This window comes from Chanos chanos, chromosome 9 (assembly GCF_902362185.1).
Source record: "Chanos chanos chromosome 9, fChaCha1.1, whole genome shotgun sequence".
Lineage (NCBI taxonomy): Eukaryota > Metazoa > Chordata > Actinopteri > Gonorynchiformes > Chanidae > Chanos > Chanos chanos.
Genome location: NC_044503.1, coordinates 6,488,708 through 6,510,397, shown reverse-complemented (window position 1 = coordinate 6,510,397; position 21,690 = coordinate 6,488,708). Strand labels below are relative to the sequence as shown.

The 21,690-nt window shown below is 39.2% G+C and overlaps 1 protein-coding gene across 6 annotated transcripts in view; it reads right to left on the bottom strand.

Annotated features, from left to right (window-relative positions):
- Positions 1–19,725: 19,725 nt before the first annotated feature.
- adgrl2a (adhesion G protein-coupled receptor L2a) overlaps positions 19,726–21,690 on the bottom strand; it is a 74,391-nt gene continuing 72,426 nt past the window's right edge. For 3 of the 6 annotated variants that reach the window (XM_030784807.1, XM_030784808.1, XM_030784809.1), the window contains one exon: positions 19,726–20,727. In XM_030784807.1, the coding sequence (XP_030640667.1) occupies positions 19,955–20,727 (773 nt within the window). In that variant the 3' untranslated portion in view covers positions 19,726–19,954. Of the gene's footprint in view, positions 20,728–21,463; positions 21,517–21,690 lie in introns of all 6 variants that reach the window. The other 3 variants (XM_030784811.1, XR_004025578.1, XM_030784810.1) reach the window with 3 other exon arrangements.

Below are 21,690 nucleotides of genomic sequence, written 5' to 3'. Positions count from 1 at the left end.
GTAACACATATTTTATTTTAGTGCGGGAACACACTTGTCCAAAACTAATCGCTCATGAACACACAATGCAAATTTGGACACTGGAGGGCTTTGGAGAAGTCAACTGAAATAGCACGGACTTTGAATACACAGCTCCCATGACCCTCATGAACAAAAGTCGCGGAAGCAGAAATGAGAACCGAGTGATTTCAGAAACGCATGACTCCCGCGCTTTTTTTTTTTTCTTTTTTTTCCCACTTCTCTCCTTTTGTACATTCATTCTCTCACAGTCTGACTAATCACTGTATTAATGCCCTTTTAAAAAGGCCACTCTGTCTGTGGAATAAGGCGTTCTGCAAATTCCTCTTCGCGTGCTAGCTTAATTGCTTTTAAAATTAATGGCAAGCTTTCACAGCCAGGTTCACAATGAGCTGTCGCCCATGTAGCCTTTACTGTTGGACTCAAGCAGTGCGCTGGGCTTTTAAAACACAGGGGCTAAACTTCACGACTCACTCCTGTGCGAAAACTGAAAAGTTATGCCATACATATGCATGAAATATTTCAGGATTTTTTTTTTTTCTCTTCCTCTTCTCCCTGAGGGATATCGTGCCATTAGTTGCTCCCCAACATCTGCACAGCTCCGTATTGACTTTTGGAATAATAACTAGCAGCTGTAACATGATTTATGATGATGCACATTATCGATCACTTAAGGAGATATTTAGGGATTCAGAATAAAAGTGATGTTCTCATTATGTTGATGGCGAAAGGCGCCAGGCCAGGGGGAAGTCACTCTACACGTTGCTTGGCTTTAATTAGCACTTTTGAATATTAGCTTTCCTCTCTCTCTCTCTCTCTCTCTCTCTCTGTCTGCCTGTGTGGTTAAAGTGTTTCCCAGCTTCCACATCAGCACAAACCATCTCTCTTAACCCTCAGGTTTAGATCATTGCTCACATTGCTTTCCCAGCCTGAAAAAGTTTTCTAGAGTGTTAGGAAAGATATAACAGTGCATCAAAACTTTCCAAAGAGCATGCGATGAAGTTACGTACTTATGACGTGAAAAAAAACCTTGTTTATGAAAAAAACTGGAGCATGAAAGTTGTTACCTTTCAGTATGAAGTCTTTTACCGCGGAGGACAAACTTGAGTCAGCACCATCGCAAATGGTGAAGTTGGCTGTTCTAGTCTGCCCCGAGGCATTGGTCAAAAGGTCAGATAACTGAAGAAATTCAACCAATTTTCTAGTTACGGTGTTTTCAGCGCAATTTTAGCGGTTACTCTGGTGGGGAGAGCACTCTCAGAAGTTGTTAATGTCTTCTATCAGTCTTCACAGCCTGGGGTATGGGTGGAGTGCTATGCGGGGAAGCCTGGCTGGACAGCATGGAACCACCTTCATTAGCCCCGTCGTCTCCTGTGTGGAAATTATTGACTCAATCAATAAACAAAGCCAAAGTGTTGAAATATTTATTTCAACACAAATCCTTCTCTGTTGATTATCTGAGTATCCCCACTGTACGTCAAGAGTAATTGGAAAGGCCATTTATGGATGTTAGTACACCTTAAGATCACTGAGGTCTCTCTCAAAATCTAAGTGCATCAGGAACCCATTAACACTGTGCGATGTCAGTAAATGAAAGGCAAACTGCACGAGTCACGAAAAGTGTCTGTATTTTGTCTTCAACTTTTTTTTTTTTTTTTTTTTTGGCACTGCAAGTAATAAAACCACTTTTGAAGCTATTATGTAAAACTGAAGGTTCAAAAATATGTGATGGGTTTATGGTAATCTTTGTAACATTATCACTATAACAAAAATGAAAATTGAAAATCTGCACTCGCATCAAATTAATAGAAGCATGCTTACTCTTAAGAATTAGTGTTGTTTACGTAGCATCAGTATTTTTGCCATTTTCACAGGCCATTAAAGTGGATTTGACGGTCGTTGTCTGGAAAAGAAAGAAAGAAAGAAAGAAAGAAAGAAAGAAAGAAAGAAAGAAAGAAGATAACTGCTGATCACAGATTCGACTGTTGCTTTGTCTGTCTCTGTCATAGTATAATGTGAATATGCGCACGAGTGCAGTTGCCAAGCAACCCTGAACAGGACGAGCTGCTCTCGTCTGTCAGCTTCTCATAGAACAATACGGGTAATGTGAAATAAAAACATAGACGCTCATACAACGCACTGGTCAGATAGCAGAGGGATAACTTGGAATGATCAGGTTCTGTTTTTGGCACAAAGTTCAAACTACTGACATGTATCTTCGAAGGCTGGGTAGGCAATGCTAGTTAGTTCAACTTCCAGCAGAAAAGGATTCTTTCTTGTAGTTTTAGAAGTTAGTCGACTTTTTTCCCGTTTCATTTATCTGCCCCACGCATTTGATAATACCGCGCTTAGAAGTTCTGTGTCATTTCAGTCATCTAAAAGTTTCACAGCTGAACAGACTTACTGGTGTCTTAGCCCCGACAGACTCCATCCTTTTAACCCCTGACAACTGCAGTAGGACTTTTGCCAGTCACGTAAGAATATGCCCTCCTTCTGGAGTTGGATTCTTGTCAAGGTCTCTTCCTTTCAGTACAGGAAGTTTTCTCTTTTTTTTTTTTTCCCTGGCAAGGGTTGCCACAGCTTGCTCTTAGGGAGGGCTTAGGTCACCAGACACTGTTGGAGACCTTCTCGATTCAAAAATATATTTATTTTGATGAAACGTGCTGTTCCAAGGTCGGTTTTGGCACAATACTCACAGATTCTCCTCTCAGAATCGATGTCCAAGAGGAAATAAGGGTTTTTTTTCGGCCTAAAGTGGGAAATATTAGAATCATGCAGAAACAGAGGACCATATGTGATGATGTGCCGCAGGCTTGCGCTGATATTTTCATTGCAGCGTTGAGGGTGGTGAAACATGTAGATTCCCTTTATTCCTGAATAACTGCAAAACCCTTTTATAGTCACGCACACACAGATAGATAGATAGATAGATAGATAGATAGATAGATAGATAGATAGATAGATAGATAGATAGATAGATAGACTTACAGCATACAGCTTCTGTCGTTTCTCTCTGAGTGGCAACAAGATACATGTTGATTTGAATGGAACCACTGCACAATAGCGCACAATAGCAAAAACTAAATTACCGTCAAACACATGTAGTCAGTGCAATTATAGAGTTCAGCTGAAATATATGAATCAGAGGGAATTATAATTACTTTCATAGAAGTGAATTCTATGGGGGATGTGACCAGCGAGGTCAGGAGCTTCAGCTCTGATTGGCAAACTCCTCTGAAATACACGCTTGTTATAAAATCCTTGCTCGTTAACATTTGTTTTAACTCGTGTGCTAGCGCTGGACGTTGCCTGAAGCATCGGTGAATAAAATATTGCCTCATGAATTCATGTGAGTTTAATTATGTTTAAATTGTCACTTTCCGTTCAGCCCATCCAAATTGAATGTTACAAAATAATTGGCCTCCGAGTTATTGTAATAATCAGCTGTTCTCCGTCAGCCCATGATTACCAATATCATCGCCTCTGTAATTTACCGTCTCTGTTTCGTAATTTATAAAATTGACCCACAAACTAATGCTATGATACAAGAGGAGGGGAAGCATAGTATGCTGGAGTAGTGACATTTGCCCAATGTTTTCTTGACATGCGCAACCGTTCCAAATTTTATCTGCTCTGTTGTAACTAAACAGATTTTTGTTTCTAAATAATGAACGAAAACATCTTGGGGGGGAAAAAATGTAACCTCTGCTGTTTTTACCATGGATAAAGCACAAAAGAGGAACCCCATTGACTATCCCGGTTATTTTTGTGTGACAAACGGTCAGACACACTGTTTCCAAATTGTTACAACGTGACAATTCATAACCCCGTCACAACTCTTGTCAACCCCTAACGCTTTATTAGAAAGGCGTTACGTCGTGGCTGGCTCGAAATTCGTTATTAGCTGAACTAGTTATTAGCATCACATTAACCGTTTTAGAACAATGTTGGCTCATGTTCCTCAGAACACAAAAGCTGTTTTCCCTGTGTGGAGCCTAAACTACCTTCTAATTAAAAGAGGTTGTCAAAATGAAATACGCATAGCTCCCGAGGCGACCCCTCTGTGACCCCGTGTGAACATCTGTATATGCGCGAGACAACCTAGATTGTAAAGCATGTCAGTTCCCTATCGCTGTGGATTTCTAACGAGATGCTTGATTAATATAAAATAGTGTGTGTTACAGATGCTGTCGCAGCCTCCCTTTGGAAGAGAGATGTCAGCGGCTGTTCACAATCATGCTCGTGCATCTCTACTTTAAAATGTGTTAAAGAGCTTGGACTGCACTTTCCAATTATCCACATCACTAAGGTATAGTCTCTCTCTCACTCTCTCTCTCTCTCTCTCTCTCACACACACACACACACACACACACACAAGCCTGTTTCAGTTTAATATAACAACATGTTTGTACCACTTTACAATGGACTTAGCACTATAATGCTCTTATAACTGTTATGCTTTGAAACCAGGGCCCACTTCTCTGCACAATAACACAGACAATTTGAAATCATAGACTTTACACAATTTGCAAGCTGCTGCTGTGATATGAGAGAACATGTGGTATGCCCCCCACCCCCCGCCCTCTATTAAACAGCCTTCTCCTTCAATAGGAGCCTGTAACACTGTTGTCTGTGTCTGGGTTCTAAGAATCCCCATGTGTCTGTGTTTGAGAAATGGAAGCACAGTGGCCAATTTATTCACCGCTGGGCTCAATGTTTCTCTCCTATTTGATCAAGAAATGTTTTTCACTACAATGTTTGAAGCAAAGTAAGCTGTTCAGCAAACAAAACTCTTTTTTTTCTCTTGAAGTTGTAAAACCTCACACAAAACTTAGAAATTCCTTGGAACATTTGATGTTTCTTTCTTTCTTTCTTTCTTTCTTTCTTTCTTTCTTTCTTTCTTTCTTTCTTTCTTTTTTTTTTTTTTTTAACTAAATTTCAGACCATATTTTCAGACCACAGACTATAATTACAACATCTGAAGTATGTACAGCAATATTATATTGAGGGATGCTTAAAGAAAAATCCCCCAAAGTATAGTTCCAGCAATACAAGGGCTGTTTATATCTTAAAAAAAAAAAAAATTTGTCTTTATGATTTTTGTGCGAATTAATTGGGATGTTTTTGTTTATCTAACAAATGCATTATGCACCACACTGTCGTGTTTAAATATTTTCAATTTAGGTTTTGTAGATCTATTAACATTACATGAGATAAATGAAAAATACTCAGAATGATCTTTTTCTAAATTCCTTTTACTTTTTCTTCGTAGGAAGTAGTCTAATTTCATGCATTAGCTTGACCATTTGATATGTTAGCATACAACTGATGGCCAGTCACGCTGAAGTCTGCGCGCTAAAAAAAATCTATTGTGCTGTGTAAAATTAATGTGGAAAAGTTACAGCTGTAAGTTTACAGTCAGGACCTGCCAAACAGAGTGGAATACCGCATTGTTCCCTTAGAATGAGCCCCAATGCTCACACAGGGATTGCTAAACCCATTGAATTTTATTAGAATATTCGAGATTTCTTTTTTTTTTTTTTTTATTACGCCTGTGCATTCAACACAAAGTTGTTTTTGCAACAATTGCACAGAGAGCACTGAACAGCTTGTGGTGTAATTTTGCTGTTTGGTGGAGGAAAAAAAAAAAATCTCTCAGCCAACAAATGAGGACTTCATTTTCTAATTTCCATTTGCCATGATACAATTTGCTATTGTTTCTCTCGTATTCATTTAACCATAATGCAGTGGTAAAGAGGCCAGTTAGTCTCTTTTTAGAGGGGTTTTATGTATAACACAAATGACTTCAAATGACAGTGATAAAACAGATTAATAAACTGGCCTTAATTTACTGCATTTTAGTTTTCACCGGGGAATTCCTCTCAAAACGTGCAGAGAAGTAGGACAACAATACAGACACCCTTAGGTAAAAGATGTTGTTTAGGCTAACAATTGCTATGAATTGAGGAATCTCATGCATGAATTTGAAGTTGTTTAACTGGGCTGACTTCATAAGAGGAATTGTTCAGAGAAGGAGAGAGTGAGAGAGAGAGAGAGAGAGAGAGAGAGAGAGAGAGAGAGTGTGTAAATTTATGCCCAAATGTGAACATTAACATTTCATTTTAACCAAACAATAATTTGCAGTTGAGATGCTTTCATGCATTTACAATTATAGCCCTAGAGACAAATGCATGACCTTAAACTATCCCCCTCATACTTAATTTCTTATTTCACTTTGTCTACTCTTGATGTTAGTGAGAAACATTTTAGAAGAAAAGAAACATTATTTTAAAATATCGCTCCATTCCCTGTCAAAAGCAATACTGAAACAATAGATTCAAATTGTTTTGGGGTTTTTTTTCTTTTTTCCTCACACCAAAACATTTGTGAACTGGTGTTTTCTGCTGGTGTTGCTTATCTGTGCTAAAGGCCCTCCACAGTATCCAAATGAAATCTGGCACGTCCAAGCAATGACAGATGCCACCAGGGCCTGTTGGCTCTCTTTTTCAATTGGATTTGTACTGTGTTTCATTAAGGACAGGGTTGCTGTCCAAACCTAGTCCTTTGTTCCTCCTCTCCCTCCACGATATATTGTAATAGCGCTCATTTTCATCCTTAGACTTATTAGAAGGGGTTTGACCTCATTGTTTGCTATGGACCCAGCTGTATTTTCATTTTTAATATTTGCAGAAGCAGAGTAATGGTAATAATAATAATAATAATAATAATAATAACACAAATAATAATACTAATGCTAGAGGAACGTCGTGAGAGCTGAAGCCGAACAGCTGTGAGTCGGTAGGGCGTGTGGGAGAATTTGGAGGCGGGGTGTGGGAGGGGATCCACACAACTGCAGGTGCAAGGCCATATTCAATCCAGCAGGTGCGTGTCTCACCAGTCTGGATCAGCACTTCACTCAGATTTAACTGATTTTTTTATTTTTTCCTGACCACCTCCGATGATTACCTCATTAGAGTTTGCCCCTACACCCACCCCCTTCCCAGCCCTTCCCTCTCATCATCAAACCCCCCCCCCCCCACCTCCCCCCCCCCCCAAAAAAAAAAAACACAACACCTGCATATTTCAGCAGTGTGTTGATTTATCCCTTGTACTATGAGAGAAAGAACATTTTTTCAACGCAGCAGGTGGTATGATAGATTTTTTGCACATGTAAGCATACAAATACCCCTTGGCAGACAAAAGCCAGTCATCATTAAGTGGACTTACTGTTTTTTTTTGTGCTTTCTTGCAGGCTCTCCATTAACGGTAGAAATCAGGTTGCGTTTTTCTGTGTGTGGCATGCAAGTGTATTCTATGGGATGTTGTGTGAGCGAGTGTTTTTTTTTTTTTTTCAACATAAATTATTTTGCCTTGTTCATTCTCGAGCATAAAATATAAAAATGAACTGAGCTGAGACCACCAAAGTGCTAAGAAAAAGTAATGCAGTCGAGCTTAATGCAGTCCTCCACTTATTGTGTGTGTATGTGTGTGTGTGTGTGTGTGTGTGTGTGTGTGTGTGTGTGTGTGTGCGCTCGCGCGTACGTGTGTGTGTGTGTGCACGTCTGTGTCTGTGTCTGTGTCTCTATGTGCGAGAGTGTGAGACAGACACACAAAAAAAGAGAGAAATAGCGACGGAGACGGAACTTTCCACACATGAATCACGCTGAGTTTCTGAATATCACGTCTGGAGATACTGAATCACGTCTGTACAATTTCAACTACAGAAGAGGGATGCCTTAATGTTAGAAGAAGGAGAAAACCACATACGGTTTAAAGCCCAAACACAAAACATGTGTATTCTCCCTACAGATTGGATAAATGTCTCAAACGTCCTTCTGTGAAGATAGCATGCCATGTAAGCAGATTTCCTTCCAGATTACGGTGAGGGAGTCGGATTGTTGCATGGCAAAACTGGTTTTATTGTGCATGTCTATAACCCCAAGCCATTCGTAAAACTCCATTAAGAGGTTTACTAATCCATCCCTTCTTAATGCTTAGCTTGGTCTATTACCCAGGCCTCCTGAGGAGCGCAATGAAAAATTTCGGCAGTTCTACCACGGTGTTTTTTTTTGTCTTGTTTTTTTTTGTTTTGTTTTTTTTAACTTTGCTATTGCGCTGATCACTGTTAAGTAGTATTACGGACCCAGCTGTCTCTTCATTGTAGATCATCCAAATTCTGGCCTGATTTTGGGGTTTTTTGGCACCACGTCTGGACTTCAATGGAGAACGGTGTCAACTAATTAGCAGATATATTCCGAAAACCATGCCAAGACAAGGCTTTCATACGAAGTTGCTAGGTGATTGTGTAGTTGATAGACTAGTACAAATTTTGGGGGCCACCTATTGCGAAGCTGAACTAGAAAGACCCTTGTACGATAGTTTCAGCAGGTTTTTTTTTTTTTTTTTTTTTGATAGTGATACAGTGCCTTCATCTGATGCGGTTGCCCTCTGTGGTCGAGGCTGTAACCCAATAGAGAACAAAATGAGATCAACTCCACATAGGTGGATCAATCTATCCCAGCTATCTCAGGACAAACATCAAACACATTGATTGAACGCACTGCTCCAGTGAACGTGATGCGATCAACACTCAGGGCTTGTGTACAGAGGCATTGATTTGTAGAGACACTACAGGCAAAACAAAGATACAAATCACTCCTCCTGTTACTCCTCCAAACTAACACTGACTCTAATTATAGAGTCCTCAACGAACAGAGACGTCTCTTTTTACATGTATATCTTTTTTTTTTTTTTTTTTTTTTTGCAGGAAAAAAAAAAACAAAAAACGAGAAAACACATATTTTAAATTGATACGGTGCAGTGGTTTTCATTTATCTATCTGATGTCTCCATATTCTATTATATAAGTCTCTAAGGTGCCAGGAGCAGAAATACTAGAGACCGAGTAATAAAAGCTGTTCATGTATGAGCAAAAGGTTATGCCACGTTACGACTGCGGGTTTACTCTCGGGGTTTACAGTCTAGACCCAGACTGTAAAGATGCAGATGTTCAGATAGACACAGTTCAACACCTTCAGTGTTTTTAGCCCACTTACATCATTCGTCGTTTAGTGCTCCGTTTTCAATCCCGGAACACCTTTTATTTTTTTGATATTTTTTTATATATTTTTTGATATTTTTTTATGAGGGCCATACTTAAAAGTGAAGCTCACTGTTTCAGATCAGTAAATGTTTATTTCTACCTGTCATATGTTATGTCTGCCTTTGCAACACACTAAACAGAGCAATAAACAGATTTGGATCTGTCTCTTCTTCCAAGAGCTAAATTCCATATTCACAATACATTTGCATATCTTGACTTGGATTGGCCTTCAGCACACTAGATAATTACATTACATGTGGCAATCCATCTTATATTCATTGTGTACCTCAGTACCTGGTGCCTTTGGGTCAGGTACTTTTCCGTACATAGCTAATGAAAGTTTTAAGTTCATAATGTCCGCGGACCATTCCTCATTCAACCTGAGATGTTTAATGTCCTTCATGAGTGTGTTGTCTCGGAAGATTGGATTCTTAAGGATTCTGATTATATTCAGATTACGAATAAATACAGTAGACACAGGTTGTCCCAATTCTATATTCTATTTCATTCCATATTCATTATAGCCCTATAGTCTATATATGGTAAAATAGACATCAAACGGAATACAAGATGGAAGGCGTTCGCCCTTCTTTCAATTCAAGGACATCCTCACAGATACAATGTGACAAATAATATTAAATTGTTACAAGAGATAAACCCCCAAACCCTCCGGCTATTGTAGCCATGGAAGGAATGCTTTGCATAGATTATAAGGTAAGTGCAAAGTGTCTTTGCAGGGAACATTCAAAATGACGAACATTTTTAACCCTGACAAAATTTCTCATAAGACTCATGAGTCCCTGAAGTAGAAAAAAACATTAGAAGGGGGGAAAAGAAGTTGATTTACATAATCTAATTCAGGTTTTTTTTTTTTAATACCTTCAAACTTTCACTTATGCTTAACCTTTGGCCTGATATAATTGAAGAAACTTACCTATTGATTTAGTGTCTCCTCTATGGACCATAGTTAAACACGTATTTGAACGAGTCAAGCTTCAGTAAAATAAGCTGAAATTGAAAATTAGATGTGCTATAGTTGGAAAATGTGATTCGCACTGGGCATATTTGCAGTGTCTATATATATCAAATCACAGAAGTTCTTTGTATTGACATGACCCGTGAAGGAAAGTTCTGGAATAGATTATTACACTTAACAAATTCACGGATGAAAAAGACAGAAAACTATAGGTTGCACCTGGAACACTGAAGGCCCCTGAGACATGAGAAGTACAGTCATGCTATCCACTTGGCAAATATACAAGTTGGCATATTCAACGAGTCCTACCTTTCTCTGTATTAGGCCCTAGTCGGAAAGACACTACATCTGTTTTCATAAACTAGATGCTTGATGTTACATCACCCAGATGCAAGCAATAAAGGAACATCTGTTGCGAATGTACTTCTAATCTTCCTGTCATATTTCTACAATGTAAAATGAGTCTGCACCATCAGAAGCATCCTCAAAACCAAAGCTTGAAGAACTTCCTGACTGACTGGGTAGCTATGGGCCATAATTGCTAAATAGCCCTTTCTTCTTCTGTCCTCTGTGTGTGTGTGTGTGTGCGTGCACATGTGTGTGTGTGTGTGCATGTGTGTGTGTCTGTGTGCGCTCGCCTGTGTGTGTGTACAGTATATGCATGCATACTTTATGACTTTATGACTTTATGGTGTGTGTAAGAGGGGAGGTGGGTTTAAACATACAGGATTAGAAACAGAGCATAATTTCCCATCAAAGCAGCTAAATGATGATTATCAGAACGGATTTGGTTTGTGTTCCCAAAGTCCAATGTTTAAATAAAAGTGCCAATGCAAACCAGAGTCACATCAATTCAGTTTTCATTACATTAATACAGGAAATGTGCTGAAATTAAAATTCTCTTCGGAAGTCTCTCTCTCTCTCTCTCTCTCTCTCTCTCTCTCTTTTTAAAATACAGTTTATACATTCATTTCTCAAATATCAAGTTATATTTCCCAAGTACTAAGAATACCAAAAAAATCACACACGGTCATACCACTAAAGTCATTTTCCATTTTTTTTTCACCCTGAGTGCAAAAATCTCCCATAAAACATTTCCTGTTGTGTTAAATGAGGTCAAGAAACTTGAGGGAGGGATTTGACCACTCCCCCAGGCAGTATTTGGTCATTCCCAGGATCAGTGTGAAAGCTGAAAATCCATGAAAATTATTAAAATCACATAAATAAGAGCACACACACACACACACACACACACACGCACACACACACACACGCACACGCACACGCGCACGCACACACACAGACACACACATAAACCAATCACAAAGTTTCATTCACAAATATAAATAGACAGATGCACAGCCACTGTGGAAGATAAGTAAGAAAGATTAAATCCTATCCAAACTGAAGTAAATATAGAGCCATAATCCATGGAAACATTTCCACGTCTTTCCAGACTGTGGTTCTTGTCCTATTCGAGTCAGTAGAAGTGCCGGAGTGATGAATCATCTCGGGCCATTCCTTCTCTGGGTCTCTGAGATTTCCCCACTCCCAAAATGATGATCTTTGTCCCCAGGCTAACAGCAGGTGAGACCTCAATCTTTACAGTTAGTATTAAGTTCAGACTTCAGACAATAACTGTCTGTGGTGGTGATCTCGAAGAGAGAAAAATCACATTTAAAAAAAAAAAACGAGTGCTGTGACAAGCATTGTAACCATTTGGCTTTTTTTTTTTTGCCAGTGATGAACACTAATGCACAGGAATTCAATATATCACACCAGCAAAGAGAAAAATGCATAGTTTCCTCCATTGTTCTTTCAATATAATAACCAAAGCATGTAGTTTTACAAAAAACCAAAATGTTCATTGGCTTGAATCCCCTAAAGTCTAACATTCAACAGAGGCATTCGTAAGTTACGACCGATTCTTGAGTTATGTTTTTTTTTTTTTCTGTGGCATTGTAATTTTTGCATGTGTCTTAACATCTGGAAAATGTGTATCTAAAAATATATATATATGCCATAACGTGTGTCGAACACATAACTCAAAGTATCCAGATGTCTCTTAGGTTTTTGGCTACGATACAGCTGTTTCCTATGGTTCTAATGTCTCTGTGTTATATGTAGAATGATTCCAATTGGCTTTGATATCTGGGTTTATACATCAACAGAGTCAGCACCTCAATGATTCTGATGACTGCTATTAGCAGCCACCTCAGTGACTACGAGGACGTGTTTGTGTGTGTGTGTGTGTGTGTGTGTGTGTGAGTGTGAGTGTTTGTGTGTGTGCATGTGTGTTGATTCAAAATGTTTTCTTAAGACTCAAACAATTTGTTTCTTGTGACCACATCTATTCTCCACTCAAAATGATGTGATTAAAAAATCGTGTACCATAAATGTGACACCTGCTGATTCTTGTTGGCTCTCATAGTTGTGGAAACCCACACGAGGATATTATTCAATTAAACTTACCATCACAGTCATCCGAGAGCTTTGGCATGTGGAGCTTGGCAGCAAAGTCAAGTACTAGTGCCAGCTAAATCAGCATCAAGGTATATTTTGAACAATGCTGGCTTCAGAAATAGCTGAAAGTAGAACGGGAATATTGTCGCAGTTTTTCATTTGAATTTTTATTGAGTTCCAGCTCCGTGTAGTATCTGTAGAAACTAAATCTGTTTAACATAAACAAATACATGGAAGTTGACCCGCTGTATGTTAATACGCAGCTCACAGTAACATACCTAATATGGCATTAGTTATATATTACACTTTGTAATGTTTGTAACTTGTGTTCTTTAGAAGAGAGAGTCAAGCCAACAACCATTTTGAATTTTTTAAACAGGCTTTTTGGAGCAAACCTGCTGTTCATTAAATATTTACAGCTCCCCCCCCCAACCCCCCCCCCCTTTTTTTTTTTGCGCAAGCGTCTCTTTCTAATAAAACAATACTGAAACTCTGTACCACTCTACAACTGTGAAAACTCTGAGGCTAACATGAAATGTTAGGTAGGTCTGTTTTTTTTGGTTTTTTTTAAAGGACTCTGTGCCTGAAAGGTCTCTTTCACATTCATAAGCTTTTTTTTGACACTGGTCAAGAGAACTTTAACCGTGTGGTATTCTTTTTTTTTTTTTTTTCCTAAAAAAAAAACCAAAACATGCAAATTTCTTTTCAAGCTGACTTTCTGACCAAACCGTATGCAAAAATATAGAATTAAAGATTCTCTCTCATGACCTCATCCCGGTGGGCTTTGCTGTTATTGACTGCGCTTTGCCCTGGAAAATATAGAAAAACCGTAAACCAGCCCATGCAATTTACGAGTCTCTACACTTTTTCTGCCCAAAAAAAAAAAAAAAAAAAAAAGAAAAGTCCTTCAAGAACTTTTGAGTGTACAGAAGGAATGTTTGGGAACAATCTTGGAGGAGAAGAAGAAGAAGAGAAAAAAAAAAAAAAAGTCTTAACTATCCGCTGTGGCACTATCGTCCTTATTTCACAAATTCATGTTGTCACCCCTCTTTTCTTTCATGGTTCAGCGGTCTCCATCCATTCCTGCGCATAAATCCTGGCTGAGTCCATTCTGCTGTTCATTGGGGCCTCCCTAGAGAGGTCCTGGCACAGACCCAACATTCGCGGTCAGATCACCCACACTGAGTGCAACCAGGGAGGACTTGCCACCAGCCAGATGGCCCTCTCACTTTGAAGGCAAAACTTCTTAGCAGAACTGTTTCGCTTTCATCGACAATGCGGAGACTGATTAAGACACCGAATGTCTGGGTTTTTTTTTTTTTTTTCCTTTCCTTTTCTTTTCTTTCTTTTCTTTTCTTTTTTTTTTTTTTTTTTGCAAAAGGGCCCTCCGATTCAGTCTGCTGAAAAATACCTTATTTGACTAACTTTCTGGTTTCTAGAGAAGGGTCTCTGAAAAACACATTGGGTTTTCGTCCCATTTCCTGCCTTCGAGCAGGAGAAACTCTTAACTTTTTCCACTTGTAACACCGAACTAGCACACATATATTTCAGTTGCATGTGGTTTTTTTTTTTTAATCTGGAGTAGGGATTGGGGAGGTAGGTGGGGGCACTGGAATCTGTTTTTAGGAAATACAGTATATTCGTTTAACCGCAACACATGTATTCAATTTGTTGGTCAACTTTTATTAATTTTCAGGATATAATAAAAAGGCTGGGACCCTACGGTGGAAAATCTATAGCAGGTTAGATGTTAGACATTGGTCTCCTAGCCTCATTACCTCCACTTAACTCTCATCTGCACTATATCGCTGCACAGAGACACTGGATTAAATGAACAGGGAAAAACAGCTGAATGTCTTTAGCATTAAAATCCATGTTCTAAATACATGGATTTCTTTTTTTTTCTTCTTCTTCTTCTTCTTTCTTTCTTTTTAGAAATGCATGAAATCTTTGGCTTGTTCGATTGTCCTTTATCCAAACCAGGGAGGGCTGACCCGGTTGTAGAAACAAATTAGGCTGTCCTACGCGCTTTCTGATCAGTCAAATCGAATCATGAAAATATAAGCCATGTTTTTCTTCAATCAAGTGCAATTGTATTTGGAAACTGTTCATTGAAAAAAAAAAGTTGTAACATGCAAAATAAGAAAGATAGGAGGGGATTTGATAGTATGCTATACTCAGATTCGATCAGATCACATTTGCATTTACTCAGCACGCAAACAATCCAACAAGGCCATTTGACCAGCCGCTGAGAGTTATTAAATCCACTCAATATTTGGGTACTATTCCTGTATATGTAAGGCCTGGTCTCACCCCGCTAACGCTTTTGTCGCTATTTTTATGGCACTTTATCGATTCCCAAATCCCCGGGAGTATTCCCGTGTCGATTGTCGTGGGGCAGCAGTTGAGCCGGAGCCAGTCTAACTGCATGATCCAGCCACGCCTATCATTTCATATGTAAGAGTACAGGAGAGCAAAGGGGGTGTATTTGTATTTGGTATATATATGCACAGGTTCATTTATGTAAACCTAGGTGTTCAAAAGTACACTCCAGGTTCAAAAGGTTGTATTGACAAGAATAAAATGGAAGAGAGAGAGAGAGAGAGAGAGAGAGTGAGAGAGAGAAAGAGAGAGGGAGTTACTGTGACTGCTGCATTCCAAACCATCCAGATCCATTCAACTTAATAGCAGCATTTCATGATTGCAATGTGCAAACAATCCAACGTGAATGAACGTGTAAAGATGTGTGCGAGACTGTTTTATAAGGAACAAGCCCCCCCCCCCCCCCCCCCCCCCCGCAACCACCCCCCCCAAAACACTCAAATTATTATGATCCCAGTTCTCTAATCAGATATTCATGTTTAAGTTTTCGGATTAAAATGTCCTCCTTAATCACTCAGAAACTCGTGGGAGATTTTTCCAAGACAGTTTAATCAGATAATGTGAAATGTTTACACAGCAATGATTAATCAGGAAAAAAAAAAAAAACAACAAAAAAAACCCCACTTTGATTGCAATATGCAACCATAAGCTTGAGATATTTCTGCATTGCTTAGAAGTAAGATTTTGTTTTACTCTACAGCAACAAAATGAAATCAAACGAACTGCAGACAATGTACAAAACAGAGCTAAAACAGTGAGAGGGGAAAAACAGTGGAAACGGACCTCCCTTATAAAGTCTTTCAGTTTCCCTATGACATCCTTTATCTCATTAATCTCTGAAAATCAATAAAGACATCTTGCCATACATTACGCCCTGTGTTCTGTCCTGTCAGTTCAGAAGTGTTTTCAGCTGACCTGGTAAACGAATGACTCGTCTTTTCAAACGGCAAAAGCGACACGTTCGGCACATTTGAATATAAGAATGAATGAGATATTTAGTGTGTCATCTTAAATTGAGTGAAATGGTGCGTGACGGTTTAAGGTGTGCTTTTTGCACATTGCAAAAATAATAAAAAAATAAAAATAAAAAAAAAAAACCCCAATGAAACATCCGGCAAATGGAAAATAAATCATTAACCGTTCTGTCACATATTTGGCATTGTAATGGGTTTCCATTAGAGGAAATTAGCCGGTCGTTTTTTTGTTTTTTAATTTTCAATTTAGACCGTTGCAACGTCTTGAGCGGACGCCTCCCGCACAAGTCGTAACAAGATATTACTTAAGGTGTAAAGAGTATCTTGTCTTTCCAAATGGAATTTAAAGCAGTTAAATAGAACGCATGAATACACAGTTTCCACTTTTTAAGTGACAGATATTTAGTCTGATAAAATGACATTTAAGGGTCACTTATTCGTGAACTTTCCTCATCATTTATCATTGCATACGCTGTAATATTATTAGAAAGGTTGAATATCTTTTTTTTTTTTTTTTTCCATTCTGCTGAAATCTTCTTTGACAATGCAGAGCGTGACATGTATAGGTTTCTAGTAGAAGAGAAGAGGGAGAGAGAGAGAGAGAGGGAGAGAGAGAGGGAAAGAGAGGGGGAGAGAGAGAGAGAGAGGGAGAGAGAAAGAGAGAGAGAGAGAGAGAGAAAGAACGAGAGAGGGGGGGGAGAGAAAGGGAGAGAGAGAGAGAGAGAGAAAGAACGAGAGAGAGAGAGAGGGGGAGAGAGAGAGAGAGAGAGAGAGAGAAAGAACGAGAGAGAGGAAGGGAGAGAGAGAAAGAGAAAGATTTTTTTTTTGTAGACGTGAAAAGGATTCTCTTCATGTGTTTTGATTGATGTGCATTGATGGCACTGTCAAACATTGCATGCACTGTTTCACTCTGTGCTTCAGGAGTGAAGAAACACTCTGTAACTTGTCTAAATCACTGTGTGAAGCTTCTACAAGAACAGAGCTTCACTTGACGCTTGTAATGAAGGCGTATTTGAAAAATGGAGACCTGGATCTACAGATTCGAAATCAAAAGCTAAAAATGGTATCACTTTTCACAGCTCAGTGACCAATTCAACAAAATCTATATATCATTACACTGATTATTATAGAAAAAGTCTACAACATTTTGAGCTTTGACACTGTTAACAAACTAAACCTAAATGTCTGCCTCAACATCATTTACATCTTAGTTTAAAGAAAAAAAAAGGACTAAAATAAGGATACGGATCTTGTTGACCAGAAGTCTTTGTAATGTCCTACACACCTACGATTATACTACATCGCGATGTTCACTCAAGAGTTCATATCTCTGTATCCCTCTCTCATTCCACAGCAGCCAACAATAAAGCAGTACAACTGTCACAGAGAAATGAATATCACCTTGAGAAGTGACTTTGACCTGTGAGGACTTTAAAATGAATTCTCTGAGTCCAAACTGCCCACAATGTGTTGGTTTAGTAAAGGATCAATAAACTGAGAGGTTCTTGTGATAATATGTAGGATTAACTTGATGTCAAGACGATTCAGAGCTCCCGTATTGTGTTTGTTGGCGATGTGATGTAACGTGATGTTGAAATGGGTTGTAATGATGTTATACGCAGTGAACTTTTTATGCAGGAAGATATGTTTTTGTATATTTACTGCTAAAAAAAACTCGACATGTATTGCACACACATACTCCATGGGTACTGACCTGAGCCCCAAGAAGCATGGAATCGAGAGAAAATGTTTTGGCGGTAAAAATGACACTTTTTCACAAATGTACCAGAATGTACCATATTTTCTTTCAAATGCAGCTCACCTGTCCTGCTTCACAAGCATTGGCGGACAGGATGCTGAAGAAATCACGGACATTATTACAAGCCATTATTACAAGTTAATAACAACTTTCTTAAAAAAATGTATTTCTTTCACAAGGGTCTTCGAACAACCCCCCCCCCCCCAAAAAAAGTACTTCACAAAGTTTCTCTAAGCGTAACTGGAGCACTCCAGCAGCAAAACTATAATGAGCTTCATTCAAACATTTTCAGGCGAACCTTAGAAGAGGCGGCTAATGCTACAGAGACATTTCATACATTCATTATCCTTTGTCTCAATCAGCTTGTGTTTTCGCCATCAGCAAGGCAATTCTGAATCAATATTCAGCCGAAACAAACGCCTACAAGGTTAAAACCGGCGCGCGGGCCTTATTAATTAAAGAAGCTGAGGTATGTCCCTGTTGGTTTTTCTGAGCTCAGTTTCTCCCACTATGTGATTTCTTCAAGACGCCTGTGTTATGGAGAGAGATGTGATCAATACTACTTCTGTGAATGGTTATGCGGAGTGCAAATATTTTTAAAATTGTGATCAAGTCTTTCAAGTCCCTCCTCTCCTACCTCTCTCGTTTCACTGACTTGCTGTTTCACGTGCTCCCCACACACAAACGTGCACAAAAACACACACTTACCTGCACACACACACGCACACACACACAATGAAGTATACTTAAGCAATGCTCTCTACAACAAAGGTAAAACAACAACAACAGCAACAGCCAAAAAAAAAAAAAAACCAAACAAACAAACAAACAAACAAAAAAAAAACATTGCATCTGACAAAAAGTTTCACATTTATTTATTGTTAAACAAGTGTTGAACTTTACATTGTTTTTAATCCATGAACTGCTTAATAACATGTTTATGTAAAGAATGAACTATGTATACCAGTGCTGTAAAATATTCACAAAAAGATTTCCAAAGTATCATCTTTTTTTTTTTTTTCGAGAATAATTAAATAAATAAATAGCCAAACCCAGTTGGAAGAAATGTGTCTTGAAAAAAGGAGCGAGAGACAGAGAGAGAGAGAGAGAGAGAGACAGAGAGAGAGAGATCTTGATCTTGAGTGGATATTTCATTTTTTTTTTTTTTGTAATTTTTTTTTTTTTTTTTAAATGTCATGCTTGTACAGATTCAAAACTGAATTTGTACAAGACACGAGCCTTTGTACTACAATTAAATGATAGGTGCAAACATTTTTTTTTTATTATTTTTTTAATAGTAGAAGAATTCATGTCAGCAAAAACACTGTTCACACATGTAAAAGTGATTATGCGTTAACCTGTTTGACTCATTTATACCTCATTTTGCCCAAACTTACTACATGAGTGACGTGTAGGAATAAACACATTTTTTTTTCTCTAATAACATGTGCAACTTTTACACAATAGTCTCTTCAAAATGTTAAATTCTTCATTAAAATTTTTCATTTTTTTTTTTATATTTAAGGTTGCCATGTATTTTATTTTATTTTACACTAGCAATACAACAAAATATATATTTTTTTGCCATTATTCTTGACAGTTTAATATACAATTGAGAAAATATAAGGCCCGGTTCATGATTGCTAGTGGGGTCTACAGTACAATCAGATTCTCACTGTAAAGAAGGGCCACAGGGCCACAGGGCCACAGGGCCACAGGGCATGGAGAAAGTAAATTCCTAATGTAACAATCTTATTAGGAATGTCACTATACAATCTCTACTAAAGGTTCTGTTCTGGCCCTGGTGAACCATTTTGTATACAATACAAAATTGGCTTAGATGACAATTATGGAAGTATATGTACAACCTTGAATTGGTAACTGCTGAACTGGGAATGGGGGGTGGGGCTGGGGGTGGGGGAATACTTTTTTTTTTTTTTCCATTGGTCATTCAACAGCAGCAGCACTTTTGAATACACGAGTGGTCTGTCTTTTCCCAAACTGCATTCCCCCCCCCTGCCCCCCCCCCTCCCCCCCCCCCCCCCCCCCCCCCCCCATCGTATTTACAGTCAGGGTTCCGCCAACGTTACGATCCCAAAAAACGTGTTCCAGTCTGTTCATCGTGAGAAGATGACAGCGGAGGAGGGTGTGAAAGGAAAAGAAATCGGAATAGTGAAATTCGAGTTTCGGTCAGACGGCTTTCCTGATGTCCGTAATTACATGTAGCCTCCAGGTAAAGGAGCTGCTTGATTGTTAAAACAGATTTTTTTTTTTTTTTTTTTAAAGACTAGTCACCAGCTGCATTTGACCCTCCCTTACACCCCCCTCAGGAATACAACCCTCTTGAGCAATGGGGATTATGTAACCGTCACTGGTGCCTTTGTTTATCTGATAGTAAGCTTGAAGCTGATGGCCAGCTCCCAAGTTCGGCATGCTTTTGTAATAAACATCTTCGTTTTCGCTCTCTTTCGAGGGAGAGAGATCCTTTTCCACGTCTGGGCTGCTCTCGGGGCAAGGCGAGTCCCTCAAATTTGGCATACTAGTGTACAAAGAGTCTCGGTTCGGGGACTGCAGGTGGTCCTCCGCCTCGGGCGTTAGCTGCGAGACGTAGCTAGGAGTTCCTCCGGTCTTCACTCTCTCCTGCGGAGGAGGGTACAGGAGCGAATGAGTCCGCTGGGGAATGAGCGGAGCTTCCAGTTCTCGGTGGTGAAGCTCCAGGGCCGCGCCGTCTCCGTGCACCAAAGACGAGGCGTCGGCCACGATGGCGTCGTCTTCGCTGCTGCTGCCGCCGCCGCCGCCGCCGCCGCCGACGGCTCCTTTGGTAGTGATTTGCTCCATGTTGTGGTCTCTGTTACAAGCCCTGAGGTTGCTGTGCACCAGCTCCGAGATGATCATTTTCTCAAAGGCGGCATCGTCCAAGCTTAGTCCACAGTCAACCACCTGCACACTGTCTCCATAGTCCCCGTTTCGAAGCGAGTAGCTATTGTTGAAGTTACCATTTAGCGGTAGAGTATCCATTGCACATGTGTCCCTGGCATTGTTCATTGAGTGTCCTGAAATCAGAAAACATGTGCGGAGGATTTACATTAGTTACCACTGCGGAGCCTGCAAAAGTGAAAAAAAAAAGAAAAAAAAAAAAGAAAATGAGAGAAATTTCTTTAATGCTGTTCAGGACTGGCTATCATATCGAATAAATTTAGCCATCGGATCGAATCTCAGCTCAACAATTTCAGAATACCCGCCCCCCCCCCCCTCCTCTGGTCCATTAGAGAGAAACCACATAAATATGAGCATATTCCCAATGAGCTATCGTAAAAAGTGCAACAGTCAGTAGAAATAAATGTCGCTATCTGTCACTTTCCTCTGCTCAGATGTTTAAAAAGACATATAAATTTATATCCCAAACAACATTAAAATTGGTAATAAAACTACATCACAAACATTCATTTTAGGGAACTGCACAGATGTGTAGCCACAGACGGGCAAGCTATGACATGAACAGAATTCTAACAGCGTTTTTTTTTTTTTTTTTTGGAAGTGGTGAGCAAGAGGGAAAGGAGGGGGGGGGGAGGTTGACGGTAGGAAGTGACCAAAGACGAAACGATAGAAGAAAAAGACAAAAAAAAAGAAAAGGAAAAAGGAAAAAGAAAAGAATGGCGTTAAGCACGGACAGCCGTGTCTCACACTATGGGACCAAACAAAGCGGGAAAAAAAAAAACCAAAAAAACAAATAAACAAATAAATCAAATGTAAGAGCGGCACAGACAGACAGCAGGTGAAATGACTCACGTCGGACCACTCACATCATGTCAGTCTGTTCAGGCTATCTGGCCTAAGAGTAGCTGATGTGCAAAAGAAAATAAAATGATTTATTGTAACATGATGAGTAATCAAAGACAGAACAAAAAAAACAAACAAACACAAACAAACAAACAAACCAACCAACCAACCAACCAAAACTGAGAAAAGGGAGGAAATCAAACAAAAAAAAAAAAAAAGAGAAAGAAATGATAATA